The sequence below is a fragment of the Chenopodium album genome, chromosome 4 (genome assembly GCF_948465745.1).
Source record: "Chenopodium album chromosome 4, dcCheAlbu1.1, whole genome shotgun sequence".
NCBI lineage: Eukaryota > Viridiplantae > Streptophyta > Magnoliopsida > Caryophyllales > Amaranthaceae > Chenopodium > Chenopodium album.
In genome coordinates, this window is record NC_137837.1 from 18,761,573 (window position 1) to 18,788,017 (window position 26,445).

The window sequence follows — 26,445 nt, forward strand, 5'->3', positions numbered from 1 at the left end:
CACAATTGGGCAATATGGCGCGTCGCTTCTGGGCGACGACCTAGCAACCCTTACATACTTATCACTGCACCCGGGTCTGGGAAGTGCAGCGCGTCGCTCAGTAGGGAACGCCCCAATGGCACGCCCTTGCTCATTTGACACCACACTCGGGCAATGTGGCGCGTCGCTTCTGGGCGACGACCTAGCAACCCTTGCATACTTATCACTACACCCGGGTCTAGGAAGTGCAGCGCGTCGCTGAGTAGGGAACGCCCCCACGAAAATATCTGTTTGGCTCATGTCATGGGATGTGACGAAGTTTTATACTGGCTGTCACTGGCCTACCGTAACCCTCCTCCTTTATCCAGGCTTGGGACTGGCAGCGGGAAACCCACTGGCGGAGTTTAGACTCATATTTCAATAACCATAACAATTAAAACAATCATATTTCATCAAACATCATATGATAAAGGCCATGAATATATTTTCAAGTACAATTTAAAAAATAAAAATCTAGAAAATTTATAGTTCCATCAGTAGATATATCACTTACTTAAATAGGAACTATCAATATATACACATCACTTTCCTTTTTAATTAATAAACTCTCTCTATCTCTCTCCTATCACATGGCTCTATTTTTTTCTTTCTCTTTATCTCTCTCATCTCCAAAAATGCCTAGGAGTCGGCAATTATTAAAATGATGCAACTAAAAAGAAATGGAGGAAGTAGATAAAATGACATCAACAATGAACATCATCACACCAGTTTGTAATAGACAAACCCAAGGAGGGGCAATATAAGTAGTCATGGTCTTTTATATAGAGAGAGGGAAAGGAAGCGGTAGGCAGATTTTTGAGAGAACGCTTAGGAGAGTTGTGACCTCAACTCACTATTAGGAAAGTAGTAGCCTTAAGCAACCTCGTAGATTTGCAACCTAAAGTTGTTAGTCTGTAAAAAGCTCAAACCTTTTAATCAAATAATTAATCTTTTTCTCTCTATTTTCCTGTTATTTTCGTGACTAAGTTAGCAGTAATCTCGGTCTATTACATGTAGTAACACTGTCGCTTCTACAGTTCTGCTACATACCGTAATATTTTTCCCTAAGGATACAAGTTTCCACTGTTTTAATGAGGTAGTTGCAGCCCTGTTTTTCTTTTTCACTTTAAAAGCATTCACATACAAACACACAAATAACTGAGAAATAGCCAAATGGGGATTACCCTACTGCAACACACAAAATTCAAATCCATCACCTACAGTGCAAATGAAATTCATTACTAATCACCTAAAGTTTAGCTGGAGTAACTATGCACCTCCTAAGTCCTACTATGGAGGGCAGTGAGAAACAAGACAACAGGTATATATCTGCAAACAATGCTGCTTATTGATAAACAGATTTTCAATAAGAAGAATCACTTGAATTAAGTAGGGCTCTTCTGTTACAAATTTTCAGTTTTGTTTCAACAGTTCAATTTAGGACAGCAAGGTACTATAGAAGATTCTAGAGCCAATTTTATAACACATCCAAGCAAAATTTATAGGTGTACTTTAGATGATGAAGATGGCTTTGGCTGAGATTCAATAGGGTTATTTACATATCAATCAATCAATCAAAGAATTAATCCCAAAAGTGGGGTCGGCTACATGACCCAAATTTTATTATTCTGTGTGGTCATCGACAAGAGGGTTATTTACATAGAGGACTGTTAATAATAGCAGCACAATCATCAACAGAAAAAAGATTATCCGTTTAAAAACCTATATTTTCTTCTTTTCGACTATAAACGGAGATTAAAGAGGGAAATTTTCTGATAATATTTGATGGAACTGGTTGAGCTGGTTCACAGAACTCCCTATAGAATATCCACCTTATGTTACAGGTTGGTAATATGTACTCGTTATGTTCACAGTAGCTATTATTGTAGATAGACTAAAACAATGGAATTTAATACAGAAATAGCAGCAATGTAATTATGTAGAGCATCACATACCTTACGAAACACCAAGATGTCCCCCAAAGGAATCGATAATGTCATCTTCAGAGCCATGTCAAGGGCATCAGCAAGAGCTCTATCGCCATAAAGTTCAAATACACCGAAATTGACATAGTTTCCACCAAGAGCTACAGTGAAAAAAGAATTAACAGCATTAATCAAGTCGTGAACATGCCCACAGAATTCTCACATGCAGCAAGAACCCATTAGAAAAGTTATACCATTCAGAATAAAATAAATAAGTAGTATAGTTGTTAATTTCCTCTCTCTTTTCTAGATTAAAATCACTGTTTACTGATATTCATAGAGTGCCAAAAATTTTAATTTGACAATCGCCACCAATGCAGAGCGTCACACTTATATTACTTTTACAAGAAATAAGGGAAGATAATGCTACCTCGTTCTTACAATGAGCATCTTATTTGATTTTCAGCAATTACTTCCCCCGTTGCACAAATATTGCAACAATTATCATTTTAGGAAGTTTCACAAATGTTGCAACATTTCCCTATCTGCACATGTTGTCATACTTTCTCTCTCCTCATCTTTATTCCTCTCTATCTCTCTCCTCTTCTTAAAATTTGTGCCCCTTCCCCATGTTGCAACATTAGGGGAACGGACAAAGTATTAGTTAGGAATTTAACACCACAAATAGTAGTGATTTACAATTGTACGCATTGTGTAATTAAAGTGACAATCGAAGGATACACTATCAAAAGAAAGGAGCCCATTCTTAGGGATGAAGGGTCTAATTAATGGATAACATGATAAAGTCAGGGACAATCAGCAAGCACATCTAGAATACATGTCACTGGTCCAAAACAATCACAAATTCTTCAGCTTTTTTTTTTTTTAATGGAAGAACTACAAAAACTTAAAAGGAGATAACAGGGAATTATTAAAAAAAAAAACAAAAAAAAAAAAAAAAAAAAAAGGAAGAAAAACGAGGCATATACATTATTAAAGAGTCACATAGTTACGATGTAAAACCATCCATCAGCAACACACACACACAATGACAGAATAGTAAGAGGTTATGAATGTCAAATGATAATGTTAATAATCACTCGATGGAGAGAAATTGTGATGACCTTGTGTTACAAAGAAATTTCCACATGAAATAATAAACATTAGATACTAAGAGTTGTATATGGAGTTAAAGACACTCGATGCTGCAGCTTAGGGAAGATATTTGTTTAAATTATAGATAATAAATGCCTCCAACACATAGACATGCATCCATGTAGCAGATCCTGTATGACATCTACATAACTAGGAATTGAAAGTATGTTGAGAAAGTTAATGTTGCCTAAAGGGTTGATGGACTCACAACAAGTGGAAACAATGCATGCGTGGTTGATTTTATCAGCATGCTTTCTGTGGTGAATGGCCATCAATTGAACCATTCTTAGGCTATCAGATGCTCGAGCCTCTTTTTTCCTGTATACTCTGATCGCCATCTTTTGTATTAACTTTTTACAGAAAATGTAGGATGTGTCAGGAGGTTTAAGCATTGAGACATGGTGTCTACTTCTCATTAGCAATTCAGAGGCAGCACTATAATTTTGTCTCAAATAAACTTCAGAAGGTCAATAGTATTCACTACCCTTAGATCTTTATGGTAATATTGCTGAGGTCATTCTGCAGCCTTCTTCTCCAAGAGTGTTTGTTCTAAAGTGGGTGAGCATCCTGAGCGACCCTGATTTTCTGCTTACCTACGTCTGGGTCCCACTCAGAAATCGACGACAATAGTCTAGAGGTCGTGTGAGAGAGTTTTTGAGAGGGGTAGCATTGGGAAGGCTTTATCCTATTCAATTTCAGTGCTATTTATCACTTTACAAGTGAGAGACCATCTTGTACAATTAAACTGTGCATAGGGCTAAAGTAAAACTCTAGCAAGAAAAAAATCTCTAGGGAAGAATTTATCGCAGTTCTGGAATTTATGTCTACCTCCTATTTTATATCAAGTGATCAGAGCAGCTATGATACTCTCAAGGCTTTAGGATACACAGACTTCCAGATCCCGTGCATGGACTTACAGTTATAGTTCATACAAATGCATGTCGTATGGTTCCATTGCAAAAATTTGCTAGCTTAGTTAAAAGTGGCATTAGGAAAAAGATTGATTTCCTAAAGTGTACTAAGAAAAGGTTCTTTTTTTCTTTTGGGGAATCTACAATTCGGATGAAGTCCTCTGAATATTGAAGGAGCTTACTAAAAGGTTGGTTAGAGCCTTAGAGGCTTGCCCTTTCTGGATTGTAGATGTTGGAGGATACGGATTGCCAAGTTGGGAATTTATCTATCTTTTTCACTCCTTAATTCCTTATATAAGCACTTTTTGCAAAATTTTGAATGAGTATAGCCCAAGGCATTAAAAGATTAAATGATAGGAGCATAGGACAAACTGCAAATTTGAAAACCCAGCATGGAGACTGGGCATATTCTTTATGAGTTTTGTGCCTGAAAAGACACTGAAATAGGAATTTATTAGTTTATGCATAAGAATACCCACCTACCATTGACTTAGGTTGTCAAAGTCTTAGAAATTTGTCAGAACTGATGGGCTTTGGCACTGGAAAATTTCCCTATGTGTTTTTACCAGAAAAGCATTGAATTTGGGATTTAATATTGAAAAAATAACAATCATTGCCACAAACAACTTTTTATAAGCTCTCCTTTGTCTGAAAACAACCTTATAAAATTTATTTGGCAAGTACAGATCTTAAACTTTTTTTTTCTTTTTTTTTTTTTTGTCAAAGAAGACCTTAGCCAACTTTCCGACGTTGACTCTCTCTTTTCCAGTGTTGACTAGAGCATGCTTGGCATGTGATCTTTTTTATTTCCTAATTAGACCCCTTTTCCCTCCAAATTCCCCCACAAAAGACCCATGCTCTGTCACTTCCTCCATAACAATCTTCCATTCGCTCAAATTTGAAGGCTCAATTACTCCCAAAAGCTATTAGATTATGCAATTCAAGTCTTGAACAAATCAATTTATCATTTTTTTGACTAAGGTAATGTGTTTATCCTTCTTTAGATTTCTGATTGTTATGAAATTGGGTTGTTGAAAAGTAGGTTTTTTTCTCTAAAATTTTTCAATTTATGTAGGTCCTGTTTGGCAAAAGTAGCGGGTAACTTTTAGCGGTCGAGTAGCGAGTAGCTGTTAAGGTAGCGAGTAGCGATCAATTAGTAGTGGGTAGTGGTTAGCGGTCAAAGTAACAATTGATAGTATGAGTGTTTGGCAAAAGTAGCGGTGACAATACCAAAATTCATCAAAATTCATATAAATATTATTTTAAAAGTTATAAAAATTTGTCAAATGCTACCCCCGCTACTTCTAAACGCTACTATTTTCAACGTTTGAGAAAAGCTACCTAAATACTACCTCTATCGCTAAACGCTACTAGAATCGCTACCTTGCCAAACACTCTTACATTTTTTCTAGTCTGGTCAAAATGCTACCCGCTACCTCAAACGCTACCACCAAACAGGGCCGTAATCGAAGAACAATGAGGACGAAGATCATAAAGAAGGGAGAGTTCGGTTCAGGAGTCTTGAGATATTGAGGAGGGAAAGGGTTGGGACATTTGATAAGACGGAGCGGGATATCAAAAATGGGTATCAGAGGGGGGTGATTATGAAGGTGTGGGTTTGAGGACTTTGGAAAAGGATGCAGAATAACAGGATCAGATGAATGAAGATGGTAACGAGGAGGTTGGTGGGTGGAGAGAAAAGGAAAATGGAAGCTAAGGAATTTGATGATCGGTGAATTGGGTGCTCTAATGAGGGGATTTGCTATGAATTTCTTCTGAATTAAGATGAAGAAATTGGATATGATGAGAAAGAATCAAAGATTGACGATTGAAATGGAGAATAAAAGATATTCTTGTTTAATACTTTTGGTTTAGTGCTGATGGTGATGGACTGGTGATAGTGGTGGTGATTGGGGTTGAGATTGGGAAAAAGTGGCCTTATTAGGAAAAAGTAAGGCCAAGTGCCAAGCATGCTCCAGTCAGCGCCGAAAAAGAAAGAGTAAACGCTAAACAGTATGCTTAGGTCTAAATAAAAAAAAAATGTTTAAGGCCTGAACTTTGGCAAAAATATTTTACAAGGTTGTTTCCATCAAACGCAAGCTTTTAAAAGGTTGTTTTGACAATTTTTCCTTCAATATTTTATGCATTAGAAAAATCAACCTTCCTTTGACTTAGGCTATCGGAGTCCTAGATACATGTGGGATTCACTAGGCTTCTTGGTCATGTTTACGATTTCTAGTGTCGTATCTCTTGTAGAACCTTAAAGTCAAGTAACCATGTTTCACAATCCATGGGTCTTGTGTCTGGACTTCTAAAAAGAGATATTTCGGGATACAATCTCCGGATCATCTACTTCAGACACAGTAGTCAATCTTGCGTACTTTGGATGTTCCTTAAGGACCTTGATTACTTTTGATGTTCATGTCTAAGCTAACATAATCACTAATTTTACCCTCTTAAGTAATCTTCCCACATTTTTAAACTTTTTTATCATCCACATTAGCTTTTAGAATATTGGTCAACTTGCAATATAACCACTATCCCAATTCAATTCATGCAAAGAGTGTTGACCTATAGTATTAACTAAAAAAAAATCATATAATATTATAGTATCAAGTCAAGGAATAGGAGGCTACGAATGAAATACCACACCCACACACACTTTTCTTATCTCATACACATAAATTTCAACAATAATGCTAAAACGCAAATTACAAATGCCCTCACCTCTTGACAATATAGTTAAGCAAATCCATATGCCCTTGTACTTGAATGAATAGATTTCAGATGCATTAGGAAGAGATAATATCCTTGAGCCATATGCTACTATTAATTTGCTTACTTCCCGGAAAAGTAGTATTCCATTAGCAGAAGAAGAGTCAAATGTCAAACGCTGGGCCTTGTTCAGTACAAATTCAGCCATGAATTTTAATAATGGGGTTGTAACCTGTAAAATGTAATCATGATTTTAACTTTCATGAAACTAATTAATCAAGATAAAATCCTAAAAACAAAACTAGATTAATAAATAAATGTTTTGAAGTATACTCATATAGCAACAAGATTATTATGTATTAAGAAAACAGGAGTTTCCGGTGTCCAGCAATTCTTGTTGAAAACACAGAGAATTTGACAACAAACACGTGTGGTTGCAAGGAAATCACAAAGATTAGCCCAACACTCAGTCACCACTAAAAGCATTCTTAAAGAAGAATGGAAGCCTTGCAGTGATCTGAAAAGTCACTAGAACAACGAGAAGATTATTCTTATTACCCAATAATGCAGCTCTGCAAGTCAATTTACTGTTGAGAGGATAAATAAGTTGAAAAAGGTTAAACATTTTATAAAAATTCAGCATTACTCTCATTAAAAATTATCAATGAGGCATCAAAATATATGATCCAGATCAGCATCACAGTTACCCAAAATTTATTTCTAAGTTAACTAGGCAAAACACAAAAGCATAGAGTAATACAGATCCATTCACAGTAGAAAATTCCAGATTATACATTAGAACATAGAGCCCTTATTTTACATTACCATAAGTTATATATTAGATGCCTCAACGAACTATGAGAATATCATACCTCAGGAGTGTCAGCCCAATGTGAAATGCCTCTCAAGAGGAGTGGCATCCTTGAAGGATACAACCAATCGAACAAGAGCCCATAAGTTCTTCGACTAAAGTTAACAAAGCAAAATTTATCATAAAAATCGAGCTCAGAACTAGGAGCACAAATAAGCAATAATCTGATAGAAAAAGATACCTGTTGGTGGCCATTGCAATTCCCCTGAGATCTCTCATCAGTCCAATTAATGAGTACTTAACATTATCACTTCGAAACATTCTATCTGGAGTTGACTCCAACGAAACAAAAACCTACAAGTACAAGTCATATCACATTACCAGAATTAAATCCTAAATTGCTCCAGGCCACAGAGCCACTTTACAAAGACAAAAAAACACCCATTTTTACAGTTTGTATAGTCTTCACAATCATATGTTCATTAAAAAAACGTAGCAAGCTGTGTGCTTTTCTCCAGCTATTGATTGATAAAGCAATACAAACCGAAGCCTTAATCCCAAAGATGGGTCAGCTAAAACCAACAGTTTGGACTCCAAAAAAGCAATACAACACAAATATTTTTGATATTCCTATGTGCCACGATTTAACAACGATTTTTGGTGTATTAACAAAGATTAAACAGCTTGAGTTGGACAACATTAGTGCAATGACATTCATTTATGTTAACATATCTTTTACTGCCTCACGTTCCTTACATATTATAGATTTCACTGATACCGTTAGTCTACGTATTTTTTCCCCTCTCACAATTCATAAGACATACACATACCACCATCGTTTCACAGTACTGTTTTAACTTCTTTAATTGTCAAAACACAAATTTGACAATTAATTGTTGTATGCATATCTATAAATATCACTAAAGTAGCAACCACTTACATCATACTGTCCACATGGCAGCTTTACAAGAAAATATTTCCCTCCTAAATAAAATATGATGTCATTATATTTTTCTTTGGTTTCAAATTTTTTTCACTTAATTTTACCTCCTCTCAATTTATCTATACTCTTTAATTTGTTTATTTTCCTTCTATCACCAACTATCTATATCTAATGCATCTTTCCCGACCCTTATGCTTCATAAAATATATAGAATAAACACTTTATATTTCTTATATGAGGTAATTAAGTAATATGAATACATAAAATATACATTATGTATTTCAAAGCAATATTTAATGTAGTGCATCGCACAAGGCTAATCACCTAATCTAGTCAATTAGTAAAATCATATGGAAAAGCTACACTTTTGAAAATATACATTGTATGGAGTATTATACTTTGAAAATATCCATTGAAACCTATACAACAATAATTTACATTTGCAAGGTTAAAAAGAAATATTTTAAATTGACATCACCCACACTGTACAATGATATACTCCGTCAGTCTTCTAATCACTGTCCTCTAGGCTTGGGTATGCATATTAAGAATATATGTATAATGTAGGCTTTTTGGTAGATAGTGGAAAATTACTAGGGGGTAGCAAAAATTCTAGGTACTGGGAATTGAACAGGTTAGGAATTGATGGTTTTGGAACCGGAATCGATTAGGAACCAGAAGGTTCGTAACCAAAATTGGACCAGGTAATGAGTTAAGGAACTGGGTTTTCATTCCCATTCTCAGTTTTTGGAACCGGAAACCGGTTGGGTACCCAGTTACCGACACATATAAAAATATATATGTATTGGAAAAACCAAAACATGTTGAATGTATATAGTTAGTAAATAATTAAAGCTTACATGTTGAAGGTATACAGTTAGTAAATAATTAAAGCTTTAAAAAAAAATAGCTTTTTTTTTTTGGATAATAAGGAGAAGGGCCGTACTGGTCGGAACCTCTCATAGGTCCTCCCAGCTCGTGTACTTTGGGAGTGAGGGAGAAAGGTAACAGAATCCCCACCCCCTAAGTAGATCTAGTGGAGTTTGATCCCACAACCTCTTGGTTGTGAGATTCAAACTTTCCCACTAACCAAGTAAATTAAATAAAAAAAACAAAACAAACTTAATGCACAGCAAATAAAAGTAGGAAAAATGGAAAAGAAAAATCCGACCTTTGCACTTTTTCCTCCTAAAAATCCAACCTTCATTTTATTCCTCAAAAATCCAACCTTTATACCCCACCTTCCATGACAGATCCATTTGACCTCTAACCTGTTAAACTGGTTAAAAAGTTTTTTTTTTTTTTTAAATTCTTTCACTCCTCTTTCTCTCTCCTATCTCCTAAACACTGAAACAACAGAACCACCACGCACCTCCACCGCCACCACCAACTCTGCCACCACTTACCCCACCCTACCCAAACCCAGAACCGAAACCCTTCTCTTGCGGTGGTGGTTGCCTTTGGGTTGGTAAATTGTTGTGTGAGGTTGGGGTTGTTGAGGTTCGAATGGTGGCAACTCTTGGTGGGCTTTGACTGTGGTGGTAGAAATGATGCGGCGGCATCCGAATTGGTGGTCAGTTGGGGATAGGTGGTTGTAGTTTGGGGCAGCAGTTAATAGTTGTTATTGTTAGCGAGTTGATGTTGTTGGTGAAGCTAAATTGGTGGGATGAAGTGTGTGGTTGTGTTGCTGGTGTCATGTAGTGGCGAGCAAGGTGGTTGGAGTTGGAGGGTGGTGCGGTTGTGATTGCGGGGCTGTGTGCGGTTGTGATTGCGGGGCATCGAAGTGTGTGGTTTGTGTTGGTGGTGTCGTGTGGTTGGAGGTGGAGGGTGATGCGGTTGTTGCGGGGCTGCTGAAACGAAGATTGGAAATGGAAGTAGGGGAGGCTTGGCGGTGGGAGGAGTGTAGTGGGTTTTCCGGTGGAGAGGAGATTGTTGTTGCCGGGTTCTGGTGGCAGGTGGCTGGTGGGCGGTGGGGATGTGGTGGTCAGGGAAGGAGGGTGGGCGGGTTTCTGAATTTTTTTTTTTGTTTTTTTTTATTTTTAAATTTTTTATTTAATTATTTTTGTTTTTTAATAATTAAAAAATGTTTTGACCTATTAATAGCTGACACGTGACATATAACTTATAAAAACAGGTCATCAACAGGTAATGGATCTATAGGAGAAGGTGGGGTATAAAGGTTGGATTTTTGAGGAATAAAATGAAGGTTGGATTTTTAGGAGGAAAAAGTGCAAAGGTTGGATTTTTCTTTTCCATTTTTCCATAAAAGTATTAAAAGCTTGAAAATGAAATAGACGGAAAAAAAAATATATATTATAATTTGTATGGTTCTTCAACAATTATATATATAACCGGGCATCCAGAACCAAAACCAATACCCAGCGGTTCCAAACCTAACTCCGAAATTTTAATAACAAGTCATACCGATTCCAAAATTTTGAGACTCGATTCTAACCAATTCTGGGTCCAGTTATTTAAACCGGGTACCTTATCCGCTCACCCTAAAATTTATGAATAATGGAGAAAGATATAGCAAAGGACCCACATCACCACATATTATAAGAAGAGAGAAACAGTGAGGTAGTTATGGTAGAGCCCAAAATCACATAAAATTGGGTAAGGAAAATTTTCCATATAAGGTAAAAAAAATAAATAATAGTTTATTTTGGGACAAAATATATGTGGACAAAGGGAGTAATTATTATGAGCATCACCAACCATCAAACAAAAAAAAAAAAAAAACATTTCATGGCACCAAACCAATGTATAAAATCATCTCATGGGTACTTGGTACATATCATGCCTCCATTTTTGCAAAAATCAACTACTTCTACTTTTAGTTCTAACTTAAAAAGCTATTTTCTCCAAAATAATATTGATAAAAAAAAATTAAAGAAAAAGCAATCAAGAGACATCTTTTTTGTAGAGGTTTAAACAGGCACCGCTAGTGGCATATTTTCAATAGAAAAAAAGAATAAGAAAAATTTGTTGTAGGAGAGAGGAGGATTAGTAATTTTGGAACTGTTCATGAGCAGAATAAAGTTTAATGTAAAAATATAATGTCATGACATAGATGATGTGAATGAGAGAGAGAGGAATGATAGTGAAAGTGAAATGTTTAAAGACTTTAAACATAGGCATTATAGTCAAATTGCATAACCCCATCATTGTGGATGTCAGCTAGCCCAGTAGGTATAATCTTGGAAGTTGTGCCTAAGAGTCTAGGACCTAGGTTCAAATCCTGTCTACATCACAGCCCTTTTCATACACCAAAAGCATAGCCCTTGTCATTGATGTAGTTACAAATTCAAAGTTTTTTAACAAGGAGAGTGATAAAAGATAGAGGAATCAATCAACAGCATTTATGTAACAGGTAGAAGAAGTATGCTCATTTGTTCAAGAAAAAGAAATAGATGAATCAGGTTTTCAAAAAAATAAATAGATGAATCAATTTAAAGCCAACAAGATGTTAGCTTAACATTTAATAATGCAAAAATGGAATAATTTCCCAGACAACCTCTGGATATTCAATTTAACTTCTTTTTTCATTTTGACACTATACATACACACCATTTTGATTGTCTTTTCTATGATATATATTAAAGAAAAACATAATGTGGGATCTTGTTGAATTCATATCGGTATGTACTTTCATAACAATTATACTACCTCCGTTTAATTGACACCATTCTATTATCACGCTTGCCAATGCACCATTTTAACTATCAATATCTCTAATTATAAACTTTTTAAAATTATAAATTAAAAGAAAAAAAAAAGTAGATATTATTAAAATATACATTAGGACGATTCAAACAAACTCCCATATGACTATGCTTTATCGTAGCTATAGATCACAAAAGTTAGTCAAATTATAGTTTGTGAATAGTGCAAAAGACAGATGGTGTCAACTGTCAACTAAAGAAAAACGGAGGAAGTAAAAAAAATTATAATTTTACATGTAAAAAGTTAAATCACACGGATTTTGTTATTAAGAAATTGTACGTTTGCAAGTGGAAAAAGTCAAATATAGTAAACAATCAGATAGAAACGAGTAAAACAGACTATAGATGCTTGTCAACTTTCTCTATACCATCACAAATTTCCTGGACTTCGTCCTTAACACATTGCTTTCAATTAACTGCATCAGGGCCAATATACAAGAATGATCATATTCAACTTCCTTATACAGCAGGGCTAGATAAAAAATGTCATATATATTCAGAAAGATCAGGCTCTATTCACTTTAAAATAAACTGCTTGACTAACACTATTCTTATGTCCCCTTCTTTTATCACTTTTCTCACCAAATATAGAGGAATACCTTTAGAAGAGACTCCATTGAAGACTTGAATTTTACAGGGCTATCCTCCATAAAGATTAGCCAACCAATTATATAATAAAAAGTTGTTCTGCTACGAGAGCACCTATGCTCTTCCAGAAATGGAAAGTGGTCCCTCTGAAATTAAAAGGTCAAAAATAGAGTCAAAACCACTTTTGAGCTTAAGTTCCTCAGCTAACAAAATAGGGAAATGACAGATTGAAATACATTAGACGAACAGTACCGTGTGGTTTGCGACAATGAACTTGACCGTGTCCAGCCTCAGAAGAAACTTTCCAGTCATATAACTGCAAAACAACCAAAGGCTACATCAGTTTACTTTTTCTAGGTTTTTCTTATACAATAAGCAGTATAGCAATCTAGGTGAACATAATTACTTACCCAGAAGCCAGCTCCAAGAATAGACTCAATGTATGATCAATAACTTGTTCACTCTACATACAAGAAGAAAAGCAGAGGTTAGATGAATGTATAAATCTACTGAGAATAAATAAGCAATCAAGACCCACCTCTGTATAACATTTTAAATTTGTTGCAATCTTGCTCACAATGACGTTTAGTAAAACTAAATGATCATTAAGCCCTAGAAGCTCCGATAATCGAGCATATAACTGCTGCACCCAAAGATAAGAGTCTTAAGCACAACTTTAGAGATAAATATTGTGTGGTAATCATATTATATTATCTTGTTACCTTGGACGAATGCATGGCCTGGTCACCAATATAACACTTTCGGAAATTCTGGAAAAACATGAGTATCGCACGATCTAATCTCTGCTTGCTAATTTCAGAATATCTCTTCAACATGCAAAAAATTAAAGGTTATTTTACATTGAAAAGCAAGATAGAATAATAGGAAAAGAACCAAAAGTAGTCACACGAGGACCCAAAATTTCTCTCAACTTTTACATGCAGTTAATGTACATAAAAGTACGGAAGAAATAATAACCTTCCCACTCGCATTCAAAAAAGAAACACCAATAAAAAATTCTAACAAAATGGACCAAGTTTCCAACAAAAAATTCTGCAACCTGCTAAAAATGACGTTGAAAACTAAAACTCTGCAAAGGCGGTGTTGGGAATCAAAATGACTAAAACTACTCCAGGTATTAAATCCCTGTCATTAACAAGGTAGCAAGATTGCAGAGAAACCTAAGTTCCTTTTCATCAGCTTGCAGACATAATGAATATTAAATTCTTTTACACTGTCTCAGAAAGTACTACTGTGGTACACTAGGATTAGATTTAATGCAACTAGATAGTGGGCTAATACTCTAATAGTTTATTTAAAATACAAGATGTGAGAAGAGAAAAATAATAAAGAGGATAGGAGTGGGAATCATGAGTGAAGAGAAATAATTAGAATTGTAGTAGAGGGGAGCAGGGAACCAAGGGAGGAGAGATAATTAAAAGTAGTATAAAGTTTCCAAATTGGAGAAGTGTAGCACTTAGAAGATAAAACAACAGGAGTACAAAATATTAAGTCACAATGCTAAGGATGTTGTAAAGTTAAAATCCAAAATACTGAACCACCAATGACACTTGTGCGGCTGAAAAACAGGATGGAATAATGGGAGGCAGAAAATATGGAACAATAAAATTTGGTTCGAATCCTGCCTCTTAAAAGATGGAGGGGAGCAGGAAAAGAGGAAAATTGGTCATTATTTAACCGTAGGCATCTTGCCAGGAAGTTGGTGGGCTCATCATAAATTAGGTCGGGGTGGCTGGTGGTGGTATACTACCATAATGAAACTGCCTTTTCTTTTTTACTTTTTTTTTTTTTTTTTTTTTTTTACGTATGTACTGGAGTTATAACATTTGAATTTCTCTTACATTCTACATTCCAAAAATCATTTCTGAGAATCCTATTTAATAGACGAAACATCCTTAGTACACGGCTGAGGAAAAAAAATCAGTAAAAGTAAAAGATTAAAAAGTCAAATTTTAAATTAAAAATTAAAAATAATATTCTGAGGGTTTTTTTTTTTTTTTTTTTTTTTTTTTGAGTTAGAGAAATAAAGTTAATAACTCATTAATATGATATGTAACACAGTTTGTGACAGAATAAACACCTACAACTTTTACCTGACTATAAATTTCAAACACGCAATCTGCAGACTTTTCAGAACCAGTTCTTTAAAAATGGTATAGAAAAATAAGAAAAAAGTAGTTTCAAACAAACAAAGTCACAGCAAAAGAAGACCAAGAATCATCCCTCATTGAAGAAGAGTCAAACACTATACATCTGTTATCAGGATAACCCCTTACAGAAAATGAAGCATGACACAAAGAAAATACAAAAATGAAAAAATAAAAATTAAAAACTCAACCAGAATCCATGAGCAAATAAAATAAAATTAAGCTACTTCCTATTTTCTACAATACCAAAATATCACAGCAGGTGCTGCTTATTTAAACACAATCCCCCACCCACGCCCTTCAACAAAAGGATTTTTTTTGAAATCCTTTGTGATGGATCTACCTAAAGAGCCAGTTTTTGTTGACATAAGCCAGGCCAAGAAATAAGGGGATGATGGGATCCAGAAGGCTGTTAGAAAGTGTAAGGTGGCAATATGTAAGTATATAATCAGGATAAGTGGGATTTGAGGATTGCTGTAATGACAAGCTGTGAAAGCAGAACAGAACAAAAGAGGAAAAAGAGGATAGTAGCGATTTATTGATTGTGTACTGTTTTTCTTGGGAGAGTGTGAACCTCTTGAAAGCTCATTGTTATCATCATCATTTATTTTGCAGCCTGAATATTATTGAAATTATCTTTTTACTTGATTTCAATGTTTATTTGTGATTAAGCTCATTTAGACTATCTTGCATTAGAGTTTATCTCACCTTTCCCACACAGTAGTCTGGCACTATATCAAAATCAGCCACTTGGGAGGATCAAGACTTGCAGGTTGGTCATTACTGATTCACAAGGGATCCCACATTCCCACGTGTCCCATAATATTTGCACCAGATCATAAGTTACTGAAGCTTCCAGCTACTAGTATCTAACCATCTAGAGTGCACCAATCCACATTCCACAGTTGCCTAGAAGGACACTAGATCATAACACATTGGGGTGCCTGCAATCTTTGCTAAAAGCACTATAATAAAGATCGCTGTGATACCTTACTGAGTAATCCACTGTCTGCAATCTTCACTAACTGCAGAACACGTGCTGAAAGTTCAGCATCAATTACCTCTTGTGACTCTGTACTGCAATAAAGTAAGATAATAACAGTTATTTTCCACCCAAAAAAAAAAACATGGATATTTATAGAAGAATTCAAGCATAAACTGTATGTTATACCTACTGCCTGTGCATTGCTTGATTTTGAGAATAGCAGCAATAATATGAACAATCCATGCAAGTTTGGCTTCAATAACAGATAGCTCTTTGATATCACTGGTAGGCATTTGAGCTCTTTCCTGTAACATAATACTAGTAAATAACTTTTAAAACACTGCCAACATGAATAACTCAGAAGTCTCATTCACAAATCAATTCAGAGTACCGTATAACTCTGCAGAATAGGCTCTATGACATTAATTATATATAGGCTGCTGCGTTCATACTGCAAAATAACGTTAATAAACAAAATCAGTGCCAAAACAAGAAATAACAGTGATTTTAGTAGTTTATTGCTATACGCCTATACATGTATCCATGGAACAACTACCAATTAAGATACAAACATTTTAAACAACAATTCATACTCTAAGAAGAAAATCAACGCAGAGGAAAAGGAGCAACCTGGAATCTGCAAAGATAAGGAAAACAATCAAGCTGGTCCTGAAGAAGTTCAACATTGTCGAGGGGATTCTCAGAGAAGTCATCAGGAAGCACAGCCTAAAAAGCAAAATTAAAAAGGATAATTAAACTTTCATATCAGAATTAGAAAGTGAAACTAAAGAACACTAGCAAAAGTTTCATTTTGAGACAAAACCTGCACAGAGTCAAATCTGGAGGTGATAAAACCCTCGGTGATCTTTGGCACGAACTCATCAAGCAAACTTGGAGCATCACCTTTTAAATATGGTACAGAAGTTACCAACCTCGACCACAGCCCCAGAAGATAGTATACGCTGCTGCTGGCCCACTTATACACCATTCACAAGGTAAACAATAAGGGTCATGGCAACTCGTGAAGCATCAGCAGTAAAAGAAATTTATCAATGAATTAACTGGGAGACAATACTTTCCAAACAAAGACAGGATAGGAGTAAAAATATATCAGCAAGATCTCAGATAAAAAGAAGACAGCTCTTTCAACTACAAGGATTACGGGATTAGATAAAGTTAGGACAGCACACCCTTAAATTGAAGAAAAGTCCATTAAAGCAAGAGCTTTTTAATCCAAAATAAGTGCTGCTTTATAATACTTTGAGAGAATACAAACTTTAAAATCTCCACCCAATATGAAGTTCCACATTAGTAAATTTGGATGACTAAACGGCCAACATAAAAACTATAATCCCTTTTTGCTTTTTCTCCCTCCAGTACATCAGCCCTCTTCTCTCCGTGTCACAACATTTTCCCTCTTACAATTTTTCCTCTTTCCATCCACTTAAAACCCCATGCCAATAGTCCCTCTAATACAAATTAAGTGTTTGAGATTCAACCACATAGAGCAGACTAAGTAAGGATCTCATAGGAATCCACGAAACTAACCTGCCAGGATTGTAACGATTTTGATGTGAACTCAGCCACGAGATGTATCCAATCACTGTAACCTTCCAAATTAACAAGTTCTGACAACTGTAATACAGACATAGAATTACCGAGTTGGCAGTGAGAAAAACATACTGTGTTATTAATCATGTGACAACAGACCACAAAAAATGCAAAAGAAGGAAATGGAAAGCCAGCAGCGTTCCTTTAGAAACAAACATAGAATCATCTCGTCCGCCTTTGTCCATTAGAAAAACATAGTTATAGTGATCATGAGATTCATGACAACAATGCTGGTAAAGAACAAGTGCTCATTGCCAAAATTCACCATACTAACAAGTCAAGAAACTGCTAGAAATTCCACAAATAGACTCCAAATGATCTATCCAGTTGATTTACAGAAACCACTTTCCAATGATTCTACAGCTACATGTTTGGGAAGAAGAGACCTTAAAGGCAGTGGATCACTCTTAGGTCTCAGCCTCCCTGTGACCATCTCCACTTAGAAGATAATACTCATGCCGTTAGGATTTTCAATATTCAGGTAAGAGCACTGGAGCTATAATCATCCTAGACTAGAGCATCGCCAACAACAAAACAAGATTCTGATCAAAAGGATGCTCTTCCAAACAAGTTTTTTTTTTATGATTAACTATTAAAGAATCAGAATACATTTAACTTTTCTTTCTACATAAATTTTCCATGTCTTCACATGCCAGATTTGATTTAGCAAATCACTCAAGAAGCAGAATTTTGGCTCCTAAGTTTTCAACAAGGTTTTTAATTTCTATCCGCTTCTAATTTTTATTCTTCCTAATATAGCAATATAAATTAACATGTATCTGTAACAAAAGATCCATTCAGTGAGGAACAACTGAGTAAATGAGTGGTAAAATCAGTCACTAACTCCATGCAGAAGGGCTTCAATGCATCACATACAAATGAAAAGATATATATGCATATGTTTTACCTGATAATTCACTCTAAAACGACCAAGAAGACGGCAAAACTCATGGTAGTTATCATGTTGCGCAAGACCTGTAAAAAATTTCACAGGAAATGAAAAAATGAAATACAAAAAACAATGCAAATAACAGCCAAGCCTTCAAAAGTCATAAAATTTAAGTAAAAGCTAAGACTATTTAGAAAGAGCATAAAACCCAAGTGATAACATGATGAACCTATATTTAAGATACATTATTGGGAAATTCTACAAGGTGATCTTGTGTTTTGCAAAATTTTATATGGTGGGATTTTTTTTCCCCATGGTGACATTGAGTATTTGCTTAACATTCTGTGACCTTGTATAGCATAGTCTGTTAAAATTCAATTAATTAATCAACTTTTTTTCTATATCATCCCTTTATCTCCATGACCAACGACCACCACCGTCCTTAACAACTATCGACCACCCCCTTCCTCCATGACCATCAACAACTGCCCCCTTCCACCATAAGTTACCACCACCCCTTTCTTGCATGAACACTGACCACACTGCCCAGCCTCCATGACACCCACCCAGACCACCCTCCCTAGAAAAACTGGCAATCGGTACCCAAAACAGCCACTACCTCCACCCCTTCAGATTTACTATTCTGGTTGTACAAACGTTCACAAAAGTCATACTGAATTGGAGAAAAGCCTCAAAGGCCACTGGCAATAGATAGAACAGATGTAATAAAACAGCCCAGTTCCATTAGCAAGTATTAACAATAAATTCAGCAAAGTAAAAACAAAGCTGATTTACTAAAATAGGAATATATATACCACAGATATCAGAAATACTAATTTTCTTTCTTCATGATATTATCATCTTCAATGCATAAAATAATAAAGCTCAAGACACTAAGGCAATAAGGATTCAACTACACCTAAGTGCTCCTAGGGTGCACCTCATAGAAGTGAGGAACGCTTAACAAAATTACAGATGGGCTTAAAAAACTATAATATACTCAATATATGCATTAAAGAATTTCTTACAGCTTCAGTAACATGACTATTCTCAAAGACATAATAAATGAGCAATCTTCATTTTTCTTGCCCACAGGAAGCTCCATACACATGCCATAATAAGAGCCACACCAAAAACACTTTTAACATTTTACTAATTAATTTTTTATTTCTTTGGACAAAAATCAGTGTCTTCAGGTTGTAAAAACTTTTCCATATACGCTGTAATAAACATTGAATGAGCAAAAAGTACCTTGTCCACTTTGTAATATTTCTTTAGTTCCTGTCATTAGATGGGCCAAATATTTGGAACGTACACTATCAGAGAAAACAGAGCGCCTTACTGAAGCCAAACGCACTAAGCATTCGAGAGCCTGAGAACATAAGAAAGAATATTTAGGAACAGGTCAACAAATTAAGACTTAAGAGACACCTATGACTTATAATAATCAAATAGCATAGAGAGAAGGGAGAAAACTATGTAAAATGTAGATAGAAATATAAAACTGTCTTATTATTCATCATCATATATAGTGATATATATGTACAAAGATAACTACCAAAATGATAATGAACAACACAAATTTACAACACTTCCCCTTGGATGTTCATTATCTAAAACAATACAATATCTATTAATGCGCATGAAATGCTAATTTTCAGTATTTAAGAAAAGAAATTTTCCAATTTTCAATATGACCATTGGTATGGAGTCCCTTTATATACCAATTGCAATACCATTATGCTTTGGCGACCAACAGAGGCATCACAGCGTAATCTCTATGCAACTGTGCTCTCAATGAAGTACATCATCAGTTCAAAATGACCATTGTCAACTAGCGAGTCAAAAACATCCAATGAGCTACTGTAATATATAACAATAACTACAGAAGCCTCAGGGTGATGTTACAAAGCGTAACAGTACATGAAAAATTAGAAAAGCAATACTGCTATGTTACTAGGACTTTCAAACTCATGTCGGACATAGATACTTATCTATGTGTTAAACTCAGCTAAATTATATAAAATTAAAAAATAAATTTGAACCCAATTTAATGGTCTAAAATGAGGTTTCACTAATACCCATGTCACAGTGTCACAAGAATTTGACACAGGTACATGAGGATTTAAGGTGATAGAGGTTAAATGAAGAGTTAGAGTAACATAGGTTAAAAGACACAGAACCAAACAGTTCAACAACCAACTTTCTATAGAAAAGTTCAACATCAAAATAAAAATTGAAATGATAAATGTATCATAAACCTCCTTTGAAATTGGGGGCTGTGTGATAGCGTAGTAGTCAAAAAATATTTTTAGTGTTGAAGGATCTTCAAGAATAGGTTTCCAAGAAGATGGAACCTGCAATGAGACCAAGAGTCTATAATCATCATTCAAAGTAATAAAAAAAAACATGACGGACATTGTCTTTGTTCAAGCATCAAACCAGTATTATAACAAGGTTTTTAACAAAAGGGAATTCTGACCTGGACAGCACCAAACTCTTCAGAGCTCTCATCAACAGTTGTGCCAACAAAGTCAAAAGATAAACATTTCAGCGCAAGTGAAAGTGCCAGCTCTTGCAACTTGCTTGTCGCTGCATGAAGTTTTATTAGAAATCATTGTGGTTAGAGAAAATTACGAAATTTCTACAATGAGAGGACTATTTGAAAAGGAAAACAAAAAAATTAAGAAAGACGACTAGATGATAAGACATATTACAATCACTAGCAAGTTGCTGCAAGGACGTTAGGGAAATTTGGAAAATTTGAAAAAGTGATTGATCCCTGAAGGAGCATGCTACCCTCCGATGATGAGTTGCTGGTAACCCTGAATTAGGCTACAAATCAAAAGCAATGAACATAAATGTAATCAGGTAAAGTTAGCCAAAAAACTGGAGTAAAATAAAAACATTGATTTAATGCAAAATGTAATGAGCATACAATTAGCAACAATTGATTTTATATAATGCACATAGAAATATAGAAAGACACATTTAATGACAATTAGAATTATTAACCATGCTTTCAAGATTCAAGTATAATTCCCAACTGCTCAAAAAAAATCCACTAGCAAGGACAAGTAATATGCACAAGTCACATAAATCTTATGTAGCTTTAGGACAATCTTAACAAACTTCATTGCTTCAGATAAACAGTGGGAAAATTTTTAAAATTGGCTAACGTATACACCATCACCACCACAAAGATATAGATTCCACCTATAGGTAGGGACTAGGAATGTCCAAATGTAACAGCCTTAACCTAGGCAATGCAATACTTTCTATGGAAGTATGGAACCCCATAGAAAACATGTTTTTAATACAATCAAAGATATTTAATATGTGTGAAATTCAATGTCGGTCCAGCCGTCTAGGGCAATGGAGGCTGCGGGATACAACCAAACTTAGTCACATTCAGAAGGATGAGAACATACCGAACAAAGCAGAGTACATAGAGTGCCATTTCAGTATTAAAACTTAGAGTGGGTCAAACAAGGTTGTAGAAACGTTAGATGGTTAGGAGTTGCTTATAAGACCACAACTGAGTGAGTTAATTATTTTAGGTTGGTTTTACAAAGTGATGAAGACATTGACCAAAATTTAAATTACTTCCTCCGTTTCTTTTTAGTTGCTACACTTTCTTATTTTGGAAATTGTTGATTAGTTGCAACACTTTCCATTTTTTACATTTCCTTCTCTCTATCTCTCTCTAACCCACATGGGTCCCTCTAATTTTTCTCTCTCTCTCTCCTGTTAAAAAGTTGTCTAGGAGACCGTGAAAAAGAAAAATGTAGCAACTAAAAACAACGGAGGAAGTACATGATTACGTCTGTGTGGCTCAAATGAAAATTGATACATTGTGCAACAATTGTGTGCCTTAAAGGTTTAAGAATACCTTACAAGATTCTATCATACCAACGTGTTAAGAAATTAGAATGTCGGGCATATACGAATTATCATACTATAAATTTGGGAATGGTAAAGATGTGTCGACACATAAAAACAGTATAGTTTGAAGAGGAATGGTAAAAATAGTCAATACATAAAAATAGTCAATTTTAAGAATTCTAAAGAATGTACCAATGCGAACAACAAACCTGATTTATCTCAGAAACAAGCTGGTTTAATATCTTCAGCCCAATAGCATAGTGATGCGGTGTTGCCTGATATGTTTACAAAAAGGAGAATAAGGATTCATTCACAAAAATAACATGCTAAAATTTTAATAAATTTCTTCAAATAAGAGGTTATAAGAATTTGCAAGTTATGTAGCATCTCCATTCTCCAATCAAAGTATAATGCTCAAAGATCAATTTGAAGGTACTATTAGTTAGATAGTACAACAATGATGATAGTTTGCTCCATCAACAGCAAAATTACTACTCCTAGAAGGGTTGGACTGGCCATAAATAGACACTACTGCAGTATATCACCAACAGATCAGACATAACAAAAGAACATTGGGAAACCACATTTGAGGTTAAAAATATATCTTTAGTGTGTTGCTCCTATTGAGCTTCAATCCAACTAAATTTTTCCATGAACAACATATAATGAGTTGCCATAAAGTATTTTGCTAGTGTATTTTGTTTGAGTGTTTCAGAGCTTTCAGTCATTAACCTTGCTACAATGTTTACCAAAACAATTATTAAAACAGAAGTCACAAGACAAATTTAAAGTTATTTGCTAAATAGAATATTGTCAAATCTTCTATAGAGGCTCCGTTATATCCTTATGTGCCTAAGAAATCGACAAATTTACTGTGATAGGTTACCTTACTCAAGGAGAACTATAAAACAAAAATTCAGAGACCATTTCTCAAAATCATGCAGTTATGTCTTTTGGTTTATAAAGGGCGTTGCTTTGCACAAATTCAGAAATATTTACTCTGTCAATTAATAAGTTTGTATGAGCACAAAAAGATACAGCCTGCTTATGGACCTCTTTATCAATAAATTAACAGCAAAATCAAAGATTGGAAATTTGTTGATTACAGAATTGTAGCTCTCTAAAATAGCGACTACTAATACTTGTATGAACCCCATCAACGACAAGGTAAAGAAGTCATGAACTTAGGTTGTACATGTACATAGTTAAACCTATAACTAGTTGAGCAGCTACAGTGCTATGTACGGTCTCTCAACAGGAAAAATAAATAACTAATAGAAAGAAAGCAACAAGATATTGTAGAAGAGAGGTTCAAAACCTAAAAAATCAAAATATGAAGTAAAAAAAAAATGATGAGGACTAAAACTTATGGCTAGTCTAAATAAAGAAAATACAAAGTATAATTTATTGACAGATCACAGCGACAATTTTCTACTACTTGTATGTGACAATGGATAGCAATCTGTTTGCCATCTCTTCTTCTGAAGACCATTTCCTTTTCCTTTTCTTTTTTGTTTTTTTGTTTTTTTGGACAGGAAAGACCATTTCCTTGAAGCTGCTATGTTAGTGTGAAAACTATAGTTTATGTGAAGTGCTTGCTAACTGGAACAAGCTTTAGAGACGACTAAAAGGAAGCATCAGGACTTATCTATTTAACACCTGCTCTTGAGTACTGTGTCAACCTTACAAATGAAATCAACAAGTACATTTACAACAATAAGCACCTGGCTAAGAAAGTTCATGGACTCTTTAACCACGTCCCTGAATCTATCATCATCAAACCAACCAAACTTTGTGAGCCGGCACAGTAGTTGAATGAGAGACTGTATCACAAAGTGTTGTAATTCCGGCCCTCTTGTAGCCAAATAGTTTATCAAGTAATTCCCTTGCACAAAAATAAAAAAATAAAAATAAACAAAGAGATCAGACAAGAATGAAAAGGTGAACTCAAAGCTGAGATTAGTCATATGCCAGTATTAGCAAGAATTGCAACCGTCCCTGTAGTTTGAATCACCCAGCTCTGCGAGGCATTTATATTATAAATCAATGAATCATTTCTACAACAAATAATATAGATCAATGACACAAGGACTGCAGATAAAAATATGGAAACCTACTGTTCAGTTAGTGGAATTGATTTTATTAACCCCAAGCCAAAGCATAGATAACCTCAACTCCGCTCACAATACTTTCACAGCTTAACTGACATAAATCTTAGTACCTTACCATTGCAATTTTGTTTCCATTTGACCTTTAATCAGGAAATGGGAAAACAAGAATCAAAATTGAATCATGTTTGCTGTAGTCCATTTCTCAATACTGAAAAGTTGTGCATCAGTGAGGCTTTCAGATTTGTTTAGTCAATTCTACTATTATATCCAATTGAGCACTTCATTGTCCATTAACTAGAAATTTGATGCAGATCATAGTGAGGTAAATGTACTTTCTATTTTTACATAACAAACAAATAAAGAATATGTAGAATAACGAACTATCACAATTCAAATTTAAACTAAGTTGCTATTTTGCAGCTATCTCGCATACACAAACTGAATTTCAGTTCAATAATTCAACATAGTTCCTCATAGGATGCTACAGGCCAACATGCAATATAAATTCTAGAAATTCTAAGAAAACAAAAGATAATTATTTTTTAAGCTAAATCTATGACAGAATTAAAAAAAAAAACAATAACTAAGTACTAACTCAAACAATTAGCCAAAATAGGATCTAATTTGCACGACAACATCATTGTATTTTCCAAATACGCATCTAACTCCCCTTCTCAAAAAAAAAAAAAAAAAAAAAAAAAACTTCGCCCTCAACAAATACCCACATATGAATTATGACAATATTCTGGAGTTGTACCACCAAAGTATTAAATGAAACATCATCATCTTCACCCATAGTTTCCCATGAATCAAGGAGTAAAATGATCTTGTGCAAACAATTAATGCATTGCGTTAAAAGTTTGACATTGGCTGGGAATTCGTTACTTAATAGCAGCGAAAATTGTACAACAAAGTTCTAACATTTTTTAATGCAACACAAAACAAATCGTTCCAAGTAAAAATCCAGATATAATCAAAACGACCCAACTGCGCAAAACTGATGCAAAACTGGATATCGAATGAGTTCTCTATAGTTAAGTCGAACAATGGATCAATTTGAGAAATGATCTCCCTATATGATGCAGATCATGGTGAGGTAAAAGGGATATAATTTAAGAAGTTTGCAGCTATCTCAGCTTACACAATTTAAACTAAGAAGTTGCAAAAGAAGTGCCTTCTCAGTCAAACTTCAAATTCAATTAACTTAACATCATTCCTCATAAATCACTACAACATAACGCCTTTTATATATGCAATATAAATTCCGCAAAGTTTCATATGTGGAAAGCTACTTCGTGTGGCTGGGTTACTTGGTCAAGGGATACTGGATAGTCAAGGGTTACTGGTCGGTGTTTTGGTGTGTGGTAGCCAGCCACACAAAAAATGCACTAAATAAATTCTAGCATATTCTAAGATAACAAAAGATAACTTTTTTATAAAACCAAAACTATAACAAAGAAAACAATAATAACTCATTATTATCTTTAACAATTACCCAAAAGATAAAAATTAGCAAACTTGGACCTAATTTGCACAACATCAACATTGCATTTTCTAGATACACATCAAACTGTTACTAAAGTTGCCCATATGTAGTTACCACATTGTTAATCTATGTTACATGGACTCGGGTACCCATGTCCAACACAAGCATTCGACTCTGCTATTATGGTAAAAGTTCCATGATTTTGAATTAAAATTGAAGTATCCAAGTTTCATACCTATATCCATCTATAGTCCTACATAAGTACTTAAAGTAAAATGAAAAGTTCGGATAACATAGGTCCTAATGCCTCATAAACAAGGGTATGGCACAATCATACTAAAAAGAACCTCTATTAAAAATTAAACCATCTCAACACTATCATAGCACAATCTAAATCAGGGTTCGAATAAAATTGGTATTCTAGATAAATTAATCACAAACTATATACTTATTAACCAAATGTGACTAATAACACACACACACATAACTAAATTTTAAGGGTGATTGGGAATATAAAAA

General features: G+C 34.8%; 1 protein-coding gene across 3 annotated transcripts in view; it reads right to left on the reverse strand.

Moving 5' to 3' along the window:
• Nucleotides 1-26,445, reverse strand: part of LOC145629002 (uncharacterized) — a 47,795-nt gene that overhangs the window by 20,466 nt on the left and 884 nt on the right. For 2 of the 3 annotated variants that reach the window (XM_081681465.1, XM_081681467.1), the window contains 22 exons: nucleotides 24,054-24,214; nucleotides 22,539-22,604; nucleotides 21,162-21,279; nucleotides 20,927-21,036; nucleotides 20,706-20,801; nucleotides 19,696-19,816; nucleotides 18,463-18,530; nucleotides 17,493-17,579; nucleotides 16,768-16,920; nucleotides 16,575-16,670; nucleotides 16,336-16,395; nucleotides 16,131-16,249; nucleotides 15,949-16,036; nucleotides 13,514-13,618; nucleotides 13,330-13,434; nucleotides 13,202-13,254; nucleotides 13,044-13,107; nucleotides 12,803-12,937; nucleotides 7,777-7,889; nucleotides 7,597-7,690; nucleotides 6,737-6,956; nucleotides 1,974-2,104 (listed from right to left, as the gene is read on the reverse strand). In XM_081681465.1, the coding sequence (XP_081537591.1) occupies nucleotides 1,974-2,104; nucleotides 6,737-6,956; nucleotides 7,597-7,690; nucleotides 7,777-7,889; nucleotides 12,803-12,937; nucleotides 13,044-13,107; nucleotides 13,202-13,254; nucleotides 13,330-13,434; nucleotides 13,514-13,618; nucleotides 15,949-16,036; nucleotides 16,131-16,249; nucleotides 16,336-16,395; nucleotides 16,575-16,670; nucleotides 16,768-16,920; nucleotides 17,493-17,579; nucleotides 18,463-18,530; nucleotides 19,696-19,816; nucleotides 20,706-20,801; nucleotides 20,927-21,036; nucleotides 21,162-21,279; nucleotides 22,539-22,604; nucleotides 24,054-24,214 (2,363 nt within the window). The remainder of the gene's footprint in view (nucleotides 1-1,973; nucleotides 2,105-6,736; nucleotides 6,957-7,596; nucleotides 7,691-7,776; nucleotides 7,890-12,802; nucleotides 12,938-13,043; nucleotides 13,108-13,201; nucleotides 13,255-13,329; nucleotides 13,435-13,513; nucleotides 13,619-15,948; nucleotides 16,037-16,130; nucleotides 16,250-16,335; nucleotides 16,396-16,574; nucleotides 16,671-16,767; nucleotides 16,921-17,492; nucleotides 17,580-18,462; nucleotides 18,531-19,695; nucleotides 19,817-20,705; nucleotides 20,802-20,926; nucleotides 21,037-21,161; nucleotides 21,280-22,538; nucleotides 22,605-24,053; nucleotides 24,215-26,445) is intronic. The other variant, XM_081681466.1, reaches the window with a different exon arrangement.